The sequence below is a fragment of the Lithobates pipiens genome, unplaced genomic scaffold, assembly GCF_037356315.1.
Source record: "Lithobates pipiens isolate NorthernLeopardFrog02 unplaced genomic scaffold, aLitPip1_a1.2 Scaffold_8, whole genome shotgun sequence".
NCBI lineage: Eukaryota > Metazoa > Chordata > Amphibia > Anura > Ranidae > Lithobates > Lithobates pipiens.
The window spans coordinates 246,664,097-246,687,825 of NW_027507903.1; the positions used below are offsets into that span (position 1 = coordinate 246,664,097).

General features: G+C 43.1%; 1 protein-coding gene across 1 annotated transcript in view; it reads right to left on the minus strand.

Moving 5' to 3' along the window:
* The window catches only part of LOC143960664 (uncharacterized), a 102,041-nt gene extending 78,578 nt beyond the window's left edge, over positions 1-23,463 (minus strand). The window contains exons 1-2 of the mRNA XM_077469458.1: positions 23,356-23,463; positions 13,433-13,640 (exon numbers count right to left, since the gene is read on the minus strand). Of these exons, the coding sequence (XP_077325584.1) occupies positions 13,433-13,614 (182 nt within the window). The 5' untranslated portion in view covers positions 13,615-13,640; positions 23,356-23,463. The remainder of the gene's footprint in view (positions 1-13,432; positions 13,641-23,355) is intronic.
* Between the last annotated feature and the right edge of the window lie 266 nt (positions 23,464-23,729).

Consider the following 23,729-nt stretch of genomic DNA (forward strand, 5'->3'; position numbering starts at 1 on the left):
CATGAAGTTGTTGTTTTTTTCAGGGACTCTGAGAATAATCAGAGCAGGGCCCTGATCTTCAGAGGCCCCACCCTCCCTAAAGAACATTTACAAGGAGCTTGGGTAACCAAGGCCGACTGTGACTAAGGGACCTATGGAGTGATCAATTCTGGGGGTCCCCAATGGGCAACCACAGGGCCTCAGGCTCACTCTCATATTTGCAGGGGCTCTCCTGCCCCCCCCGATTAGCAGGGAGGGAGGGAAGCCCGACAGGGAACCCAGGGGCTATTCCCCCACAAAGCTCTACAGAAGTACATTAAGTACATTATCTGTGTTTTTTTCTACCTGATGTCTATTAGATAAGTTACTACTAGCTGTGTTAATTAGATACTATGGTTACATGTAGACGCAAGGGTCCGGGGTGATCCCCTTGTGCCTCTTTTGCTTCTGCGGAATGAGTCGTCGGCCCCCTTTTAGGGGCAGCCAAGGTTTACTGGTAGGTGTCTGATGGAAGCATTACCCGCCAGTCACCATTGGTCTTCTAGGAAGACACCTTATTATGTTTTGTTTACCCCCCCCTTTCCCTTCACTAACCCTTTCTCATTCTCAAGCCAGGTGATGTATGGGTTTCCATATTCACAGCGATACTCACCACACACCCATCCTTTTCCCAACTGAAAGAAGACGGCAAATGGTAAGTGATGGAGACCTAAGTAGCTTTCCAGTTCTGGAGGACAAGGTTATCTTTGCGGGGACTCCAATGTTGCATTTGACCAGGGGCTTAACAAGACAAAATCCCTCAAGGCCCAGCTGACATGTTCCACTAAGGCGAGTCTCAGCTTAGCAAGACTCCTCCACTCCAACAGCCTAATCGACATTTGGAGGGAACTGAACCCCACAAAAAGGGACTACATGCACTACACCCCCCCACCAGTCTTATGCCAGAATCGATCATATCCTGATACCCCCAACCTCATACCCCTGACACATAAAGCGACCATCATAGACACAGTCTGGTCGGACCACTCACTGGTCCTCCTCTGCCTACGAAACACCCTTACCAAGATGCAGGGGACACACTGGCGACTAAATGAATCACTCCTTAGCGACCCCGTCAAAACCAAGGAAATATATGACTACCTTAAGGACTACTTCAGTCTAAACAATGTGGATGGCATCTTCCTCAAAATCCTGTGGGCAGGTCACAAAGTAACCATCAGAGATACAATAATCCGTTTAGCGACCCAGATCAAGAAGGATCGACAAGACATGCCCCTCTAAGCCCTTGTACACACGGTTGGACATTCCGACAACAAAATTCGATGGATTTTGTTAGACGGATTTTGTCTGAAACTTGTGTTGCATACACATGGTCGGACAAAGTTGTCGAAAAATCCGATTTGGTCTAGGAATTTGATCTGAGCATGCATGGCACTTTGTCCGATTGGAATTCTCTACAAACGATAGGACAAAGTCCCATCGGACCATGTTGTCGGAAAATTTTATAGCCCAGCTCTAAAACTTTGTCGGTCGGATATTCCGACGGAAACAGTCCAATGTAGCCCACACACAGTCGGATTATTCGACAACACGGTCCGATCGGACATTTTCCCTCGGAATGTCCGACCGTGTATACAAGGGCTAAGACTTTAGCGGAACAACTGGATGCTGCAAGATTGGAGCTCGCTTTGGCACTAACAGCAAAAGCGGAGAAACACATTTGCTGGAGCGGAGCAAAATTCTATTCACAGAAGGATAAGATAGGCCCTAATGATCTCCAGATTCATCCGAGACCTTCTGATTCCTACCCTGTCCATTGAACATAAAGATATAATGGAGGCAGCCTTCTTAGTTGAGGAGATAACGGAGGTCATTAAAAGCCTTAAGAAAGGTTCAGCCCCTGGGCCCGATGGACTTTCAGTGCCTTATTATCAGGCCTTTGCTGACAATCTGGCCCCTTACATGGCAATTTTTTTTTATGTCAAAGCCCTTGGATCTCCCTTAGACCCTCAAATTAATATTGCCTACATAACAGTGATCTCCAAACCGAACAAAAACCAGGAAGAAGTTGAAACTATAGACCTATCTCCCTCATAAATAATGACCTAAAGATACTGACAAAAATCCTCGCCAACCGACTCACCTCCTTCATTAACGGTTATGTCCATAAAGATCAAGTAGGATTTATTCCGCGTAGACAGGAGCCAGACCAAATTACCCTTCCGATTAACATAAGGAGAGATCATTTGAAATCCTTCCAAAGAAAAGTCAATAAATTCATTTGGGGAGGGGCTACCTCAAAAAACCCTCTTCCTGCTTAGGACGCAAGGGGGGTTGAGGCTACCTCACATGTTATGGTACTTGTAAGCAGCAAGACTAGCACAGCTCTCCACAGTGTACTCCAGACTTGAAAAACCAGAGTGGATTCAAATAGAGAGGCAGGTGGCCCCTATCTTCACCCTAGACTACCTACTATGGGTCCCCTCCAGGGAATGACCCCCAGTTTTCTCTCCTATCCTCTCGCAATCCCTAACTCAAGAACCGAGTTAACTGACCTCGGAAAGTCGGCCCCAGCCCATTTCTTTAACAACCCAGACTTCATCCCTGGCCAAGACATCAAAGCTTTTAAATAGTGTTTGGATGGGTTGTATCAAATCGGACACTTTCTCACTTCCTCGGGACCAATTTCCTCGGAACACTTCAGATTTCATCAGAAACAAAATTTTCTTCACAAAATCTGGAAGGGGAAACCCGCACCGCCCAGATTCACACCCTACGAAATATGGTGTGGACAGACCACAGAACAGAGGGGTGGAATCTCCGTTGTCTAAAAGTCACTTGCCTACCAGTCGTGCAAAACCTTTTGTATAGCCGCATGGGGAAATGACCTGCAAATTCACTGGGATGTGGAGAAGTGGCGGGCATCCTTTTCTAGAGCATTTCAGGGAATAAGGAATATATCCCTAATAGAATCTAGCCTTAAGTTAATGACCAGATGGTACCTCACCCCTGCCATATTAGCTGCCATGTATCCCACAGCAAACCCTCAATGCTTCAGAGGGTGTCAACTTATAGGCTCAATGGCCCATATCTGGTGGGAGTGTCCCAGAATAAGGTCATTCTGGAACAGGATGTTTGCCAGGATCCAAAAAGTGACGGACCTCCAGATCCCAAGAAACCCTGCCAACGCCCTCCTCAACGCAAATCTCCCCAAGACCTCCAAAATTAATCCACTTTATTTTACTAGGTGTCAAGCTTAGAATAGTCAAAGCATAGAAGCAATCTAGGGTCTCCCTCTCAGCTGCCAAACGTAAAATATTGTGGATTATGTCTCAAGAGAAATTGACTAGCATCTTACTAGACTCCACAGCTCAGTTCGAATCAATCTGGGAACCCTGGGCCCTGCACATGGTTATTTCCTTCGTTCCTAGGGTATGGACATGACTACCTTTCACCCTCGCTGCACCTTCACATCACCTCCTATTGATTGGGTTTTCTTCCTCTCTCCTTCTATTCCCCCTCTAACCTGCCCCTCCTTTCCCCTTTTCACTATGGCCCTCTAAGCCAACTGATACCCTTTGGACTAAGAACCTCTAGGCCTACTGGATAAAGGGCCCTCCCTTTGGGGTGTAAAAGCTAGGCACCTGAAACCCTTATGTATATGCAAGGCTCAATGCTCGATCATAGTGAATGTTAATCTCTGGTTATTTGGGGAAGCTCTCCAGGCACAGTGTGATCCCTTTAGGGGTGCCAGGAGAATATTGCCAAGTTCCCAGATACTGATACCAAAAGCTGGATTGTAACACTGAGAATACAGTGCCGAATCAGAGATAAAAGCCCTTCCCCACCTCAACAGTTGCTTTTACCTGTAATCACAGTGCTTCTTATTATGCCTCATTGGAAGTAGTGTTGTTTCATGTATTCTTGTGTTGAACAAATAAAAATCTTTGAAAGCAAAAAAATATGCTGCCATCTACCAGGATGATGAAGGTAGACATTTCAGCAAGACAATGATCCCAAACACAAAGCCAAGGAAACACTCAATTGAAAGAAAGAATATAAAGCTGTTAGAATGGCCCAGCCAATCACCTGACTTGAATTTAATAGAAAAACTATGGAAAGAACAGCATTGGTCCAAATCATTTGGTGGAGGGGGGATTATGGTGCGGGGTTGTTTTTCAGGGGTTGGGCTTGGCCCCTTAGTTCCAGTGAAGGAACTCTTAAGGCATCAGTATACCAACACATTTTGGACAATTTCATGCTCCCAATTTTATGGGAACAGTTTGGGGACGGCCCTTTCCTGTTCCAACATGACTGCCCACCAGTGTACAAAGCAAGGTCCATAAAGACATGGATGAGCGAGTTTGGGGTGGAGAAACTTAACTGGCCTGCACAGAGTCCTGACCTCAACATGATAGAACACCTTTGGGATGAATTAGAGTCCAAACTGCGAGCCAGGCCCTCTTGTCCAACATCAGTGCCTGACCTCATAAATGTGCTCCTGGAAGAATGGTCCAAAATTCCCATAGACACACTCCTAAACCTTGTGGACAGCCTTCCCAGAAGAGTTGAAGCTGTTATAGCTGCAAAGGGTGGGCCAACTCTAAGACTGGGATGCCATTAAAGTTCACGTGCGTGTAAAGGCAGGAGTCTCAATACTTTTGATAATATAGCGTATATGAATTGAAGCACTACTCGTTTTTTGTTTTTTTAATCACTGCAGACCTGGAAGGATTTGCCCCCTTAATGACCAGGCCATTTTTTGCGATACAGCGCTGCAATGATTTAACTGACAATTGCGCAGTCGTTCCCAAACAAAATTGACATCCTTTTTTTCCCATAAATAGAGCTTTCTTTTGGTGGTATTTGTTCATCTCTGCGGTTTTTATTTTTTTGCACTATAAACAAAAAAAGAGCGACAATTTTGAAAAAAATATTGTTTACTTTTTGCTGTAATAAATATCCCCAAAATTAAAAAAAAAATTCTTCATCAGTTTAGGCCAATATGTATTTTTCTACATATTTTTGATAAAAGAAGAAATCACAATAAGCATATTCTGATTGGTTTGTGGAAAAGTTATAGCATCTACAAAATAGGGGATAGAGTTATGGCATTTTTATTATAATTTTTTTACTAATGGCAAATCTGCGATTTTTAGTGGGACTGCGACATTGCAGCAGACAGATTGTACACTTTTAACACATTTTTGGGACCAATGACATTTATACAGGGATCAGTGCCATAAAAATGCACTGATTTCTGTGTAAATGTTACTGCCAGGGAAGGGGTTAACACTAGGAGAGATCAGGGGGTTAAATGTGTTCCCAAATTAGTGTTTCTAACTGTGGGGGGGATGGGCGTGACTGGGGGAGAAGACATATCACTGTTCGCAATTACTGCAAACAGCAGATCTGTCTCTACTCCCCCGTCAGAACGACGTTTACGCACACAAATCCCCATTCAGTTTCTCGTGCCCACGATCGCAGGTGGCCAGGTGCGATTGTGCCTGCCAGCCACGCGCATCTAATCCCACGGCATGCAGTGGCCATGCAGGAGCGCCTGCTATGGCTCTTAAGGGGATGCCCTAGTTGAAGTCCGTTTTGGACAAAACACGTCGGGTTTGCTACGCTTGCTCCCCATATTGCTCTTTGTTCTATTTTAAATGTATAATCATGATCACCATTTTTATGTACTCATTCCATTTGATGTACCGCAAATTTAAATAAACCAGTCCAGTTTTTGACCTGCACCATATGGAGTTTTTTCCCTTTTTTCCCCATTTTCTCCCTGGTTTGGTTGAGCCTCTTCATATACTCTCTGACCTTCTGAGGGTCAGCTCACAGAGAGGAGGTTTTTGTCACATATTGGAGAATCATAAGGATTCAGGAACCTCGCCTGGACTATGATCATTTAAGCGTGGTGGTATCCTGTTTGTAGTGATCCTTCTTCTGCCTAAAATCCATACCATGAGGCATTTGGCCCACATAAGCCCGATTGACCCACCACCACTGGTAAGTGGGTCCACCGCATCTGGTAAGAATACCCATCCATATCCTTGTGACAGAGGATCTTTTTCATCTTTACAGCTCCACTGCTAATTGCATGTTGTCTACACTATGGGGCTAATTTACGAATAGTTTGCGCCAATGCGCAACTGCCGTTTTCGTATTTACAAAACATTTGCGCCTGTAACACAGCACAATTCCCCATTTACTATAATATTCTCGGCGCACGTGAGGCGGCGATCGGTGCACCACTATAGACATGGCGCACGCATTCTTCAACTCAAAATTTAAAGAAGCTGGAAGTGCCAATAAATGAGGGTGATGTGAGTGATGTCAAGTAACAAATATGCTCAAAATAGAATGAAAAAGTAACTTTTTCTGAACAAGCCTGCTGCGCCTGCAAGTACACTTAGAACTGTGTGAGGTCAATTTATGCACTGCGCATGCGTAAGCGGCATTTGCGCACGTTTAAATGCTTTAGTTCACTGCGCCGTCAAAATCTTAGTAAATGTCAAGCAACGTAAATGTATTTGTACAGGTTGAACGGCGCACCTCTAAACTTGACTTTTTTTTTTTTTTTACGCTGGTTCACTTTTATGTTTTTTTTAAGGCTATTTGCACACAGGTCATGTTAGCATTAGGGATGAGCCAAACACCCCCCTGCTCGCGGCTATAATGAAATGTCGGTCCGGCAATAAACATAAAAGTTCATTGTTAAAAACAGCATTAAGAAAAAAAATAAAAAAATAAGAAAAAAAAATGTGTGGGGCTTCCCCCGAAATTCCATACCAGGCCCTTCAGGTCTGGTATGGATATTAAGGGGAACCCCGCGCCAAAATGTAAAAAAAAAAATGGCGTGGGGGTCCCCCTCAAAATCCAAACCAGGCCCTTCAGGTCTTGTATGGATTTTAAGGGGAACGTGGCACCAAAATTTAAAAAAAAATGGCGTGAGGGTCCCCCTCAAAATCCATACCAGACCTTTATCTGAGCACGCAACCTGGCAGGCCGCAGGAAAAGAGGGGGGGATGAGAGAGTGCCCCCCCTCCTGAACCGTACCCTCAACATTGGGAGGGTGCTTTGTGGGTTGATGGGGACAAGGGCCTTATCCCAACAACCCTTGCCCGATGGTTGTGGGGGTCTGTGGGCGGGGGGCTTATTGGAATGTGGAAGCTCCCTTTAACAAGGGGACCCCCAGATCCCACCCCCACCATTTAAAAAAAAAAGTGTAAAAAATGTTAAAAATGACAAGAGACCGTTTTTAACAATTCCTTTATTTAAAGTCTTCTTCTTTCCATCTTCTTCGGGTCTTCTTCCTTCTTCCTTCCTTCATCCTTCGGTTTCTTCCTCCATCTTCTTCTTCCTCTGCTTCTTCCTCCGATCCTCTGCTTCTTGCTCCGGTGTTCTTGTCCGGCATCTTCCTCCATGACGTCTTCTTCCCCGCTTCGTTCTTGGGCTGCTCCACATCAATGGGAGGCTTTCGCTGTGTGACGCTTCTCTTCTTCTGAGGTCCATGTCCCCATCAACATGGAGACAAGGTACTTTGTGGGGCTACCCCCAAAACACCCTCAGAATGTTGAGGGCATGTGGCATGGTATGATTCAGGAGGGGGGGCGCTCTCTCATCCTCCCTCTTTTCCTGCGGCCTGCCAGGTTGCGTGCCCGGATAAGGGTCTGGTATGGATTTTGAGGGGGACCCTCATGCCATTTTATTTTGGCACAGGGTTCCCCTTAAAATCCATACCAGACCTGAGGGGCCTGGTATGGATTTTGAGAGGGACCCCCACGCCATTTTTTTTAAAAATTCTGGCGCAGGGTTCCGCTTAAAATCTATACCAGACCTGAAGGGCCTGGTATGCTATTATCAATGGCATATTATTATTGCTGTTGCGCATATGAGTGCGCAGGTTCACAAGCTCAATTAATGATTTATCTGGCGCACCAATTAAGGTATGAACTGGCGCAGTGCATTCATCTTAGTAAATGACCCCCTATATCTTTTTGATTGAAGATTCCCCACTGCGTACTTGATGGACACTTTTTGTTGAACTTCACTTTTCTTTTCATTAGTTCACTACAGTGAACATTGGAATTTTTTGTGCTGCTTCTCAAAACCCGTCTCCTCTGCTCAGTTACAACACCCTTCTCACTCAGTTCTCAGGAATGCACTTAATTTTCTCATTGGATATATGTTAAGCATACAATTGTCTTAGTTCTTTATTGTTTTTAGCGCTACACTGTATTTCTCTATTCTGTTTGGACTTTGTTTGAGTGTTAGCAGCTTTTTCACATATTTTTGGTTTAGCGCAGTAATTTCCCACAATTTTCACATAATTAGTTAAATGCACTAGATCATACACAGTAATAGATTATTTGTCATATTGGGCAGCACTATTGCTTTATATATATTTTTTTTTACAAAGTGAAGATGTCAACACTTGGTGTCAGCAGTAATATATTTTCACATATATTTGTATATTATTTTCACATATATTTGTATATTATGAACACATATTTGCGCTAAAGTAAACTCACAGTTAAATACTCTGATAATACAGCACAAGACATTACATTTTATTATATATTCACAGGACATCAAGTGAAGGATTATGGTCCAGGTATTTAGCTGTATGGTTAATGTTGTGTTAAGAATACAACAGTAAAGTCCCACATTAAGTCAGACACTGCATAAGTGGTATAAATTACATTCCCTACTTAAAGAAAAGCTTGATCAGTACAATTTGAGCAATTGATTGCAGCTAATTTATTTAGGATAGTAAACTGGCACAGGAAAGACTTTGTTATCTATTCCCGTGGCTGATCAATGGCAGTAACTGGTCAATCCATTAGGTGATGCAGCAGATTTTCCTTGATAGCTATTTCTTTTAAAGCAAAAGCATTAATTGCAGTAATAGTACTGTATTATTTCCCATAAAACAGTCTTAAAAGCTGCTGCATGCTTACAGTCTTGATAAGCAGAGCTTGCTGAAGCAGCTACTATTAAAATAGAAGGTATTTATACTGTATATCACTGTGCTCTCCCCAAATCCAGAGAGACAGACTCCTCCAGACTTATTCCTCCCTTTAGTAACATGAGGTGGAAACATGCAAATCTGCTGCTTATATGCCCCCAAGACCACTTCAGACTACATTTTTTTTCTGCTCTGATGCATGAGTACTAGACCATAGAAGAAACTGTTACAGTTAGTGCCGTGGGAATTAATAGGTTCAAAACAGCCACATCTAATATAGTTTTATAATAAAGAAAAGTCACACTGACAAGTGTAGCAGATTAAGTTATTGACAAAATATACTAGTAGCTCTGGTACACCAGTGGTATGTCTATTGGCCACAGGGGCAAAATTAATGATTGATATGTATGTCTCATCACTTGCTATCAAAGAATAGGCATCATAACCTGCCAGAATGTGGATAATGAGCACATACTATAGTAAGGGCCTTTGTACATAGGCAATTATATTTACATTTCTCCCTATACAAGACAACTGGAAAACAAAGTAGCTTTGAAGGAACTTCAGAAGGATCTCAGAAGTGCCTCCAATAGATCTCAAGTGCAAGCGGAACATGCTGCATTTGGCCATCTACATAAGCCCTTAAAGCGGGAGTCCGCCGTGACTCCACATTTTTTTTTTTTTTTTTAAGCCAGCAGCTACAAATACTGCAGCTGCTGACTTTTAAAATAGTGACACTTACCTGTCCAGCACGCCCGCGATGTCGGCACCCGAAGCCGATCTTTCGATCGTCTCTCGGGTGCTGCCGCCGCCATCTTGGGTATGGGAATCAGGAAGTGGAGCCTTTTGGCTTCATTTCCCGGTTCCCTACTGCGCATGCACGAGTCGCGCTGCGCAATAAGGATGGACCCGCTGCCTCTGGGATCTGTGTGTTTCCCAGCAGGCAGCGGGGGGACTTTCGGAAAGGGGCGTAATCTACGCCCCTTTCTGCAGAGAGCTATCCCGGAAGTGGGTGCAGATACCTGTACTGTACAGGTACCTGCACCCCCCTCCCCCCTGAAAGGTGCCAATTGTGGCGCCGGAGGGGGGGAGGGTTCCGATGAGCGGAAGGTCCACTTTAGGGTGGACCTCCGCTTTAAGCAGGCCCTTGGTACCAGTGAATGGCAGTCAATGAAACATTAATGTAACTTACAACAATAAAGATTTTTTTTTTTTTTTTTTTTAATGATTCTTATCAGCACTATGTAATGGGTTAATATAAATAGACGAGAACAGTACTTTTCCTCTATTCCAAAAAATGAATCCGCTACCAGGTCTTAACCCTTCACGTGCCTATAATAATTAACTCAGGTTTGAACTGCACTCTCAAATTTAATTTAACTATAAAAGTGAACCTCTAACACTTAGGGGTGTATTTATAAAAGGTTTTCAGAGCTATTTACCCTTGGAAACTGCATGTACATTCATTCTGTGAAAATGGGGCAAAATGTTATAAGGCTATTTTCTCTCTCCATGGAATGCATGATTCAGGAAATACTAGATTATGGCTACTAGATGGCGTTGACAATTATGAGAAATAAACATTTACTATAATTATCAGCTCCATCTAATGGCCATAATGCAGTATTTTTCCTGATTTACACATTCAATCTGGAGAAAAATAGCCTAATAATAGGAAAGAAATTATAACGAAAATAATGAATTTATTCAGCATGGTTCGTTAATCTGTTAAAGGTCTAATGAAACAGCAGGTTGACGTGGAGTAAATCTTACAGCCCAATCAGCTGATTCATTTTGTGCTGGAGGTTAGATTAATAAGACTGGCAAAGTGCATTCCTGAGAACTGAGTGAGAAGGGTGTTGTAACTGAGCAGAGGAGACGGGTTTTGAGAAGCAGCACAAGAGACATTGTCATTGTGTGTGTGTGTGTTAATGGATTCAATAAACAAACGACTTTCATAAGTTATCACCAATTTAAATACATAAATAACAAACTATGGAATGGTAAACGAGCCCGGATCAGCTTTGCCAGACTGACTCTACCCAAAACGAAAGGTGGCATCGGTCTACCTGATATCAAGAAATATTTTCTAGCCAGCCACCTATCTAGAATAGTAGACTGGAATGTTCATGCTCACACCAAAGCATGGACGCAAATAGAAAATATGTTTTCCCCAATACCTCTAAAACTTTTACCTTGGATTGATCCTATACATGTCCCAACACAGTGCAAACTGAATCCTTTGACTGCTGGCACACTACATGCATTTCACTTAGCCTGTAATAATCATCGTATCTCGGCCCATCGCAGTCCGATGACGCCAATTAAACATAATCCTGCATTCCCAGTAGGCCAATCGGACTCATTCTTATCAGGCATATGGCCAACACCGGACATCAGAACCCTACAATTTTTCTCGAACAATCAGCTTAAGCATTTACGAGACCTTCCCTCCCAGTCCTCAGGAAGTCCTTTCCCACAATGGGTTTATTTCCAAATAAGACATTTTCTATCATACCAAGGTGCGAATTCAGACTTTGCCCGCAATCTTACTCCTTTTGAATCCTTGTGCAATCAGGAAGAGCCTCAACGACATGTCATCTCCTTTATATACGCCCTACTCTTTGCCGATATCTGTCCCAAAGCCAATTTGGCAACTGCCCACTGGGAAACTGATTTATCCGTTTCCCTGTCAGTCGAAGAATGGTCATGCATTTATTCCTACTTGCATAAAGGTTCTGTAAATGTATCCGTTCAAGAAAATAATTTTAAGATATTTTCCAGGTGGTATCTCACTCCTGAAAGGCTTCATATTCGTAAACCACACATACCCCCTACATGTTGGCGTTGTTCAGAAAATGTAGGCACTTTCTTACACATATGGTGGTCCTGTCCTCGTATTCAGCCTTTTTGGAGAGAGATTCACCGCCTGGTAAGACGCATTTCCTCCATCCCCATTGATTTCTCACCTGCCCAAATGCTTTTGCATCACTCTAGTCTTCCCCAGAAACTTTATCAAGGCTCGTTAGCACAACATCTGTTAAATGCGGCCAAGATGTGCATCCCCGTAGCTTGGAAATCTAGCTCTCCCCCTTCCATCGCTGATTGGATTAAGCGATCGTCTAAAATAGCTGAGATGGAAGAATTGATCCATCAATCTCATGATACCCCAACTAAATATTGGGTGACCTGGGCGTGCTGGCTTCATTTCCGAGTCTCGGATGAGTGTCTTCACTTATTAACAGGTTCTCTACCGCCCTGAGGTAGAGTTTCCGGTACTCCCTTGCTTCCCCTTTTTTTTTTTTTTTTCTCTCCTACATATACATCGTTTATAGCATATCTTCCGTAAAACCTCCTATTTCTCCTGACTTTTTATGGGATATGGAGGACCATTTTCCCTTTTTGTTACCGTTGTCTCATTTTTCTACCATTTTATCCAGTTATGACTCTATTATCTTCATTACCTTGTTGTTCCATAAACTGTTTTGCAGTATTATCCATAAGTCTGCTTGTGATATGCAATTATTGGTCAAGAATGTGTTTTGTTTTGCTCATTTTCTTGTATTATTACTTTACCAGCAGCATTATTGTATTTTGTATGCCTATTATTTTCAATAAATTAATTTGAAAAAAAAATAAATAAATAAATAAATAAATAAATAACAAATTATCCGAAAAAACAATACAAGGAATCAATTTGTTAAATGAATTATCTGAAACTGAATTAAGGTAACATAACGAATATAACAGAACACAATTTTCTGCCATGTACAAGTTTACTAATAATATTTGATCTTCGCACAATTTCGATAGATAGATAGATAGATAGATAGATAGATAGATAGATAGATAGATAGATAGATAGATAGATAGATAGATATACACACCCCTTAACAAGTATTTGTACCAAAATATTAGCTTTGGATATGGTAGTAGGTTGGTAAAACCTGTAGTCAGTTTTGATTTTTTTGTTTGGTTCTTACAATCTGAAATAAAATGAAAACCTCTAGACACTTGGGACCTGAACCCCTGAACCCCAACACCCAAGATTTGGGCAAAATGATTAACTAAGCAATCTGTATTGTATGTCATTATAGTCCTGCTATACTGTATAACTCAAGTAAGAAGCAAAATAACATGATTTCCTTTTTTTTTTTCTATAAATGAATACTGCAACATAGTTATTACTCAATGTCCAGTATTATAGAGAAGCCATTCCTTACTGTATATTGATTTGGGGAACCCATTTTGTTTTTATGTCTTTGAAAATACTAGTAGTTAATTAGACTTGTTATGTAATGTAATGTTGAAGATGTTTCATAGCTCATCCAAGCCACTTACAGTATTTGGAAACATTTCTCAGCCTGATAAATTCCCAGCAGTATAAAACATACATTTAAGGAAATAGTGGTTACCAAGAATATGAAAGATGAGCTAGAATTGTTATTTATTAATCACATGCTATAAGTTGTACAGTACCTTAATGTTGTTGGCAGATTTTTAAATTGGCCGTTTTGTATATTGTGGCCTTGCATTTTGTTCTTGTAAATGTTACTATTCTTTACGTTGAAAAAATCAACAGAACCTGGGAGGGTCATAATTTTGTCTGTGCTGTTTTCAGTCTTATTGATTGCAGGTAGATGGAGATCCGACAGTGGCATTATGCAGTATTACTGGCAGCCAGTTTCTAAAATAAAGTTTTGGATGTATGATGAAATTTACACATAAAAAATTTTAAAACATAAATACAAACCTGACTGTTAAAGTGTTACTAAACCCACAACATTAAAATAAGTCTGTATATGCAGTAAAGCATGCTCGTTATACTCACTGCGGAACCTAAGGGGTTAATCCGCCACATTGTGTAAAAGGGCTGTTTAATCCTGTATGCACAGATCATCCCCTCCTTCCACTGTCCCTTGATAATTTCCTGATAAAATAGAGTCTATGGAGTCAGGCTGCACATGCTCAGTTTGGTGTATATTGCTAGAGGGTTTTTTTCTTTTCTTGGCAGAGTACATGTGATCAGCACAGGGCCAACCAGCACTGTCCAGACAGAGTCAGGGGTCTTGCAGTCTCATAGGTCAGAAAACTCCACCTACAAGCTTTAACGAGTGCTTGGCTGGACACTGATAGAAGTCACAAGACTGCTCAAACTGCTGATGAGAAAAAGTATTTTGAAGTTTATATTTACTAAAATAGTTGCATTCAGTGGCGTAACTAGAACCTTCAGGGCCCCGATGCAGGAAACCTTGGAGGCCCCCCCCCCCCCCCCCCGACCTCCGGACAGGGCTCTTTTCTCCGAGCCCGATGATGGAACACCAGGGCCCAGTCCCAAGTGGGTGGCCGCATATAAAGGAACCGATTTAAAGAACATCAATTACAGCCACTGTGCCCATCAAACGCCACCACTGTACCATCAAATGCCACCACTGTGCCATCAAATGTCACCACTGTGCCCATCAAACTCTGCCGCTGTGCCCATCAAATGCCACCGCTGTGCCCATCAAATGCTACCAGTGTTCCCATAAAATGCTGCCACTGTGCCCATCAAATGCTGTTGGTGTGCCCATCAAATGCTGCCACTGTGAATCCCCACCACCCGCTCGCTGTCTGCCCGCCACTTACCCTGTCTTGGTGGGGCAGCAGGTAACGGCCATGAGCGGGGTTCTCCATGCATCTCCTGCCATCCTCATCTCCCGTCCTCTCCACCTGATAGGCGTCCAATAGCTGCGCCTATCGTTTCAGCCAATCAGGTGATGGGTAACAGACCCGCACATCTGATTGGTGGAGAGGCGGTTCCGTGTTAGGAAAGTGAATATTAATTCACTTTTCTAACACACCTGGGTAGACTGTGAGCGTTAAGCATGGCGCTCACAGTTCACCTATTTTGAAGCCAATTAGAGCCCATGGCTCTAATCAGGTGCTGCAAAAACACCCCCCGTCGCTGTAATTCAGGCGCCCGGCACCCCAAAAGGGACCAGACACCTAAATATGGGGGTGGCAGCGGTGGCCATGGATAGATTCATGCTATGCTATGCATGAATCTATCCATTGGTCATAGAGGGTGTGGCTGGAGAGAGGGGGCGGCACCTGTGCACCCTTTTGGATGCACTGCCACTGATAAACACATGCACATTCACATACATACATATGCATACATGCACACTCACATACATGCGCACACACACATGCATACATACACATACATATATGAACACACACACATACAAGCATGATCACACACACACACACACACATACATGCTCACACACACACATGCATGCTCACACACATACATGCATGCTCACACACACACACATGCATGCTCACACACACACACATACAAGCATGCTCACACACACACACATACATGCATGCTCACACACACACATACAAGCATGCTCACACACACACATACATGCATGCTCATACACGCACATACAAGCATGCTCACACACACACATACATGCATGCTCACACGCACACATACAAGCATGCGCATACCAACATACATACAAGCATGCTCACGCACACACGGACATACAAGCATGCTCACACACACACACATACATGCAAGCATGCTCACACGCACACATACAAGCATGCTCACACGCACACACACACATACGTACAAGCATGCTCACACACAGACGCACATACAAGCATGCTCACACACACACATACATACATACAAGCATGCTCACACATACATGCATGCTCACACGCACATATACAAGCATGCTCACACGCACACATACAAGCATGCTCACACGCACACATACAAGCATGCTCACATGCACACACACACATACATACAAGCATGCTCACACACACATACAAGCATGCTCACACACACACACACACATACATACAAGCATGCTCACACACACACACATACATACAAGCATGCTCACACACACATATAAACACAAATACAGTAGCTAGTCTTATAAAAAAAAACTGCAGACATTTACCTTGGCTCTTCCTGCCGGGTACTGCACTGTAGGGGAAGACAAAGAGCACACACTTTACCCTAATGTGAGGAGCTCCCGCACAGTGCCGATTTCAGTTCGGCTGATGATCGAGGAGCTCCTCTCAGCCTCCCCTCCTACGGAAGAGTACAGAGGGCCCTCAAGGGCCCCCTGCAGCAAGGGGCCCGGTCGCCATGGCGATCTTGGCGACCCCTATAATTCCGCCACTGGTTTCCATGTTTTGTGTACTGTGGGATTCCAGATAAAGTGGGTTTAGTAACACTTTAACTGCCTTCTTTCGCTTCACAAAAATGTGAAAAAGGTGGAGAGGCAGAAGCATGACATCGCAATCTCCAGCAGGGCCAATCAGAGGAAGCCTTATTCATTGATAAAAGCTCCAGCGACCAGACCATGCTGGCATGGAAATAATTCGTTAATTTCCAAACTAAACATTTAAAGTTAACATACTGTAATCCTAGAATTTTCTATTCAGGTTGATCTGCAGTACTAGAAATGTAAACACGACATCTGCAGATCTGATCCTTCCAAAAGATGCAAGCTGGCATATGTCTTTAGATGCATATGATGTGCAAATACCATTGTTTGGAGACATCCATATATTTCAGGTCAGGAAAAAAAAAATCACAGCTTATTGGAGCCGCCTTTCTCAACTTTTTTTTTTTTTTTTTTTTTTTACCCCAAAGGAACCCTTAGAAAAAAAATTCAGCTCTCAGGGAACACCCTGTAAAAAAAAAAAAAAAAAATCCTGGCGTCAGTGGGAAGAATACCCTTTAACCACTTCAGCTCCGGACCAATAAACACCTTAAGGACCAGAGGTCTTTTTGCAATTTCGCACTGCGCTGCTTTAACTGGTAATTGCGCGGTCATGCAATATTGCACCCAAACGAAATTTGCGTCCTTTTCTTCCCACAAATAGAGCTTTCTTTTGATGGTATTTGATTGCCTCTGCGATTTTTTTTTTTTGCGATATAAATGGAAAAAGAGCGAAAATTTTGAAAAAAAAAGATATTTTCTTCTTTTTGTTATAAGAAAAATCGAATAAACTAAATTTTAGTCATACATTGAGGGCAAAATTTATTCAGCCACATGTCTTTAGTAAAAAAAATGTCAATAAGCGTATATTTTTTGGTTTGCGCAAAAGTTATAGCGTCTACAAACTAGAGTACATTTTCTGGAATTTACACAGCTTTTAATTTATGACTGCCGATCTCATTTCTTGAGGTGCTAAAATGGCAGGGCAGTACAAATCCCCCCCAAATGACCCCATTTTGGAAAGTAGACACCCCAAGGAAATTGCTGATGGGTATGTTGAGCCCATTGAATATTTATTTTTTTTGTCCTAAGGGATTGAATAATGACAAAAAAAAAAAAAAAATTTTTTTTACAAAAAGTTGTCACTAAATGATATATTGCTCACACATGCCATGGTTATATGTGAAATGACACCCCAAAATACATTCTGCTGCTTCTCCCGAGTACGGGGATACCACATGTGTGGGACTTTTTGGGAGTCTAGTCGCGCACGGCACCCCGAAAACCAATCACCACCTTCAGGATTTCTAAGGGTGCAAATTTTTGATTTAACTCCTCACTACCTATCACAGTTTCGAAGGCCATAAAATGCCAAAATAGCACAAAACCCCCCCAAATGACCCCATTTTGGAAAGTAGACACCCCAAGCTATTTACTGAGAGGCATGTTGAGTCCATGGAATATTTTATATTTTGCCAAAAGTTGCGGGAATATTACAAACTTTTTTTTTTTGCACAAAGTTGTCACTAAATGATATATTGCTCACACATGCTATGGGCAGAAGTCAAATTACACCCCAAAATAAATTCTGCTGCTTCTCCCGAGTACGGGGATACCACATGTGGGGGACTTTTTGGGAGCCTAGTTAACTAGCTACCTAGCGACACTAGCGACACTGATGCAGCGTTCAGAAAAATTATCGCTTAGTGACACTGGCAAAAGGGGGTGAAAGGGTTAACTAGCGGAAATCAGGGGGTTAAAACCATTATTGGGTAGTATATCGGGGTACCTAGCGCTATAAAAACCTGGCGGTGAACCTAAAAAAATAACTAGCTACCTAGCGACTGTAGCGACACTAATGCAGCGATCAGAAAAACGATCGCTTAGTGACACTGGCAAAAGGGGGTGAAAGGGTTAACTAGCGGCAATCAGGGGGTTAAAAACATTATTGGGTAGTATATCGGGGTACCTAGCGATATAAAAACCTGGCGGTGAACCTAAAAAAATAACTAGCTACCTAGCGACACATGCAGCGATCAGAAAAATGATCGCTTAGTGACACTGGCAAAAGGGGGTGAAAGGGTTAACTAGCGGCAATCAGGGGGTTAAAAACATTATTGGGTAGTATATCGGGGTACCTAGCGCTATAAAAACCTGGCGGTGAACCTAAAAAAATAACTAGCTACCTAGCGACTGTAGCGACACTAATGCAGCGATCAGAAAAACGATCGCTTAGTGACACTGGCAAAAGGGGGTGAAAGGGTTAACTAGCGGCAATCAGGGGGTTAAAAACATTATTGGGTAGTATATCGGGGTACCTAGCGATATAAAAACCTGGCGGTGAACCTAAAAAAATAACTAGCTACCTAGCGACACTAGCGACACATGCAGCGATCAGAAAAATGATCGCTTAGTGACACTGGCAAAAGGGGGTGAAAGGGTTAACTCTAGGGGCAATCAGGGGGTTAAATCTTTATTGGGGGGTGATAGGGGGCTACCCTGGACCTAACACTAACTGTCCTGACAGTTTTTACTGTCACAACTGACACTGAATGCATTGATCAGTAAAGAAATGATCAATGCAATCAGTGACACTGTGACTGGGGGGGGAGGGGGGGCGGGGGGGGGATCGGGGGGCGATCGGGGGGGGGATCGGGGGGGGTTTGTGTGCCTGTGTGTACCTACATGTCAGTGTAGTGTTCGTGCAGACTTACTTTTACTCTTCTCCTCGTAGTCCGGTCAAAAAGACCGCCCCGAGGAGAATGACATCACTTCCTCCTTCCTGTGTAAACAATACACAGGGGAGGAAGCTTCTCATTGGCCAGGAGCGATCCAGAGGGGGTGGCCGAAAACGAACGGCCATCCCCTCATCACGGAGCGCTCCTGGACCGAATCGGACCGCCGTAACCAGCGGGAGGGGGTCCGATGGGACCCCCCACCCGCTGGAAGGCAATCACGTAGATGTACGTGATTATGCCTGCCTGTGCCATTGTGCTGACGTACAATGGCAATACGGCGGTCCTCAAGTGGTTAAATTGGACGTGGGTAGGAAGAATACCTTTAACTTCTTGAGATCCGTGCTATAGCCGAATGACGGCTACAGAGCGGACCTGCTTTGCCGGGACTACGTCTATTGACGTTGTAACGTGCATGAGCGGCCTGCGCACCCCCTGAGGGGCGCTCGCGGCACGCTCTGTGATCAGCGAGTCTATGAGACTCGCCTGATCATGGATCGGAGCAAGGGGTCGATCCCGATAGCCAATGACAGCCGATCATGTGATCACAACACAGGCGGTAATCGGCTATTTTTCCTCCTCACGCTGACAGCGCGAGGAGAAAAAAAAAGCCGATCACCAGCGGCCATGATCGGGACATCAGTCCCGATCACGGTGAGTTGGGGACAGCTCATCAGTGCCCACCTGCCCCCTGCCAGTGCCACCAAAAATATGCCAAAAAGTGCCACCCATCAGTGCCCACAGTGCCACCCATCAGTGCCCACAGTGCCACCCATCAGTGCCCACAGTGCCACCTATCAGTGCCCACAATCTGCCTCGCACACACAGTGCTGCACCTCAGTGCCACATATCTGTGCCCATCAGTGTCATGTACCAGTGCCCATCAGTGACGCCCATCAGTGCCCAGCATTGCCACCTATCAGTGCCACCTATCAGTGCCCATCAGTCCCATCTATCAGTGGTACCTATCAGTGCCCATCCGTGCCACCCATCCGTGCCATCTTATCTGTGCCCATCTTTGCCCATCAGTGCCGCCTTATCTGTGCCTATTAGTGCCGCCTTAACTGTGCCTATCAGTGCCCACCAGCGCCGCCTATTAGTGTCCACCAACGCTGCCTCATCAACGCATTTCAATGAAGGAGAAAAATTACATGTTTGCAAAATTTTATAACAAACTATTAAACATGATTTTTTATTTTTTTTTATTTTGCACCTTTTTTTGTTTAGCAAAAAATAAAACTCCCAGCTGTAATTAAATACCACCAAAAGAAAGCTCTATTTGTGGGAAAAAAATGATAAAAATTTCATTTGGGTACAGTATTGTATGGCCGCGCAATTGTCATTCAAAGTGCATCAGCGCTGAAAGCTGAAAATTGGTCTGGGCAGGAGGGGGGTTTAAGTGCCCAGTAAGCAAGTGGTTAAAGAGGAAGTAAACCCTGATGAGTTTACTTCCTCTTTCATTCCCTGCAAAGGTAAAGCATAATGGACTACTATGCATCACTTACCTGACACAGGAGCCAGCGAAGTCACCTCTGTCCCCTGTAGTCCGGCGCATCCATCTTCTCGGTGGGTCTCGCTGCCCCGCCGCTGTCATTCGGCGAAGCCGTCACTCCCGCGCATGCGCACGGGAGCCACCATTCGCGACATATCTCCGTTGACCACGACGCGCTCAGTGCGCCTGTGCGCCGTAGACAGCGGTGCCTGTCTTTCGGCAAATATCTCCTAAACCGTGTATGTTTAGGAGATATTTCTTGGACCTACAGGTAAGCCTTAATCTAGGTTTACCTGTAGGTCAAAGTTGGTTGTAAGGGTTTACAACCACTTTAAAGTGGTGATCAGAATATCCCTTACAGACAGTTCAAAAAATCATTGCTGTTAGTTCTACAAAGTCTGGCCCCAAAACTTTACAGGTCCACATTAGACACTCCTTCCTTGGAATTCACAGGACAATATGGGTTTTCTGACAAGGGTTCATTTAAAAAAAAAAAAAAAAGTTCATAGTTAATAGTTTATAAACGTCCTGGTATTCAAGGAGTTAAAGCAAGCTCAAACCCTGTGCACACATGTCTGTGCTTGATTATCTTAATTGGAGGGCAGAGGAGACATAGGAGGTCTAAAAATCCCTAGTGTCTCCATAAAAAGGACCTGTTACCTGCCCATCTTTTTACACAGGAGGCTTTTAGTTCCCTTGTGATAGCAGCAAAATGAAATAATAAAAAAAATTAAAATAAAAAGTGTTTTAAAAATACATTCACCGACTACTTTATTATGTACACCTGTTCAATTTCTTGGTAACACAAATTACTAATCGGCCAATCACATGGCAGAAACTCAACTCACTTCACTCAGCATCTAGATGTGGTGGAGGCGATTTGCTGAAGTTCAAACTGAGCATCAGAATTGGGAAGAAAGGGGATTTAAGTGACTTTGAACGTGGCATAGTTGTTGGTGGCAAGCGGGCTGGTCTGAGTATTAAAAAAACTGCTTATCTACTGGGATTTTCACGCATGATCATCTCTAGGGTTTACAGAGAATGGTCAGAAAAAGAGAAAATATCCAGTGAGTGGCAGTTGTGTGGACCAAAATGCCTTGTTGATGTCAGAGGTCAGAGGAGAATGGGCAGACTGGTTCCAGATAATAGAAAGGCAGCTCAAATAATTACTCAAGTCACTAAAAAAAAATCACTTGTTAGAACCAAGGTATGCAGAATACCATCTTTAAACGCATAACACATCAAACCTTGAAGCAGATGGGCTACAGCAGCAGAAGACCACACCGGGTGGGACTCCTGCCAGCTTAGAACAGGAAACTGAGGCTACAATTCGCACAGGCTCACCAAAAGTGGAAAATAGAAGATTAGAAACACGTTGCCTGGTCTGATGAGTCTCGATTTCAGCTGCAACATTCAGATGGTAGGGTCAGAATTTGGGGTAAACAAGCAGGATAATGCACCATGTCACAAAGCTCAAATCATCTCAAACTGCTTTCTTGAACATGACAATGAGTTCACTGTACTTCAATGGCCTCCACAGTCACCAGAACTCAATCCAATAAAGCACCTTTGGCATGTGGTGGAACAGAAGATTTGCATCATGGATGTGCAGCCGACAATGCGTATTGCTATCATGTCAATATGGACCAAACTCTCTGAGGAATGTTTCCAACCACTTGTTATATCTATGCCACGAATAATTAAGGCAGTTCTGAAGACAAAGGAGGTCCGAGCCGGTACTAGCAAGGTGTAACTAATAAAGTGGCCGGTCAGTGTAAATTATAATAAAATTATAATAAAATAAATAAAAGCACCCCCGTCACCCCATACATACCCCAATGCAAACACACAGCATAGGGTAAGCACACGTTTGTAAATATGTAAAAATAAATTACACCACACATGAACTATCAACATGACTGCCAGAGTGAGGGCCGGTTCACAGTTATGCAATGCCAGACATCGCATGTAATTCGCAGCGCACTGCTGTTCACATTACATGCGATGTCTGTGCGATGGCTGATATCGCACAGCTTTTGGTCCAAACACACACAGGACCCTTTTATCTGTTCGGACCAGAATCGGATCATTCATGTCCGAATTTTCAGTTCGCAGTGCGATATGCGAGCTGAAATGGGGGTGTCGTTAACATATAATGACACTCCACAGCAGTTCGCATATGGCAGTGTAAACTGCCGTGCGTGTCGGGTGCTATGCGGGAACCCACAGTGGATTCGCAGGGTTCTCGCATTGCACAAGTGTGAACCGGCCCTTACAGCAAAAATTCTGGGGCCATAATTTGTGGTTAACTGTAAAAGCTTTTACAGCATCTATTTAGGAGATTTCTTTTTTTTTTTTTTTTTGCTAATTTACAGGCGCATGCAATTTCAACGCTTAATATGTTTAGTATCTACTTAGCAATGCAATTCCATCTTTTATATTTTACCAATATCCTGGGGTCTCTGCTTTCAGAAAATATGTAATTGTTTGGGGGTTTAAACTCATTTCTAGTAAAAATTGCAGCTTGTACCGTGTGTATGAAAAATTCCAAAGTTGCCCAGTTCCAGGCGAGTGACTCAAAGTTCTAAGATCAGTGGCGGTCAGGCAAGTAGCATATTCAGATGTAGACAAGCGATAGCTGTCCTCAAAAAATATTTTTTCTTTTAGGACTGGTTTCCTTTTTTCACGAAGTTGATACCACCCCAGGAACATGTTTTCTTAAGTGAACATCAATTCTTGACATTTAGTTGGCAATAAACACATAATACAGATATCTAACACACACCAAACTAATATCTACTATTTATCTGAATGTATTGTTAAGATTAGATAAAAAATAAAAAATAATATATATATATATATATATATATATTGCATCCTACATTTAAATCTCTTCCTCCAAATAAAACCAATATAAATATACAGTACCTTAAACACAGTCAGTTCACGTGTCATACTGTGGTTAAAATAAACACAGGTCTTTCACAGGAGTCCTCCAAAGTGCATCATAAAATGTATGTTTACTATGCTCCCACCTTCTATTCCCACTGGAATATTGAAACATTAACTACCCCCCACAGCTTGGAAGAGAAGCAGAGATCTCCTAGGACACCTCTTACAAAACAGTGTGCTTTACTAAACCTTTACAGCACTGGAGTTTTATAAAAAACAAAAAAAAAAAATGTTCATCTTCTGATTCAATCACAATAACGAACCATTTGCAGATAAAAAAAAACAAAACAAAAAAAATAGTACACATAAAAAAAAAAAAATGATGGTGTATTTTTGTAGGTGTACATTTT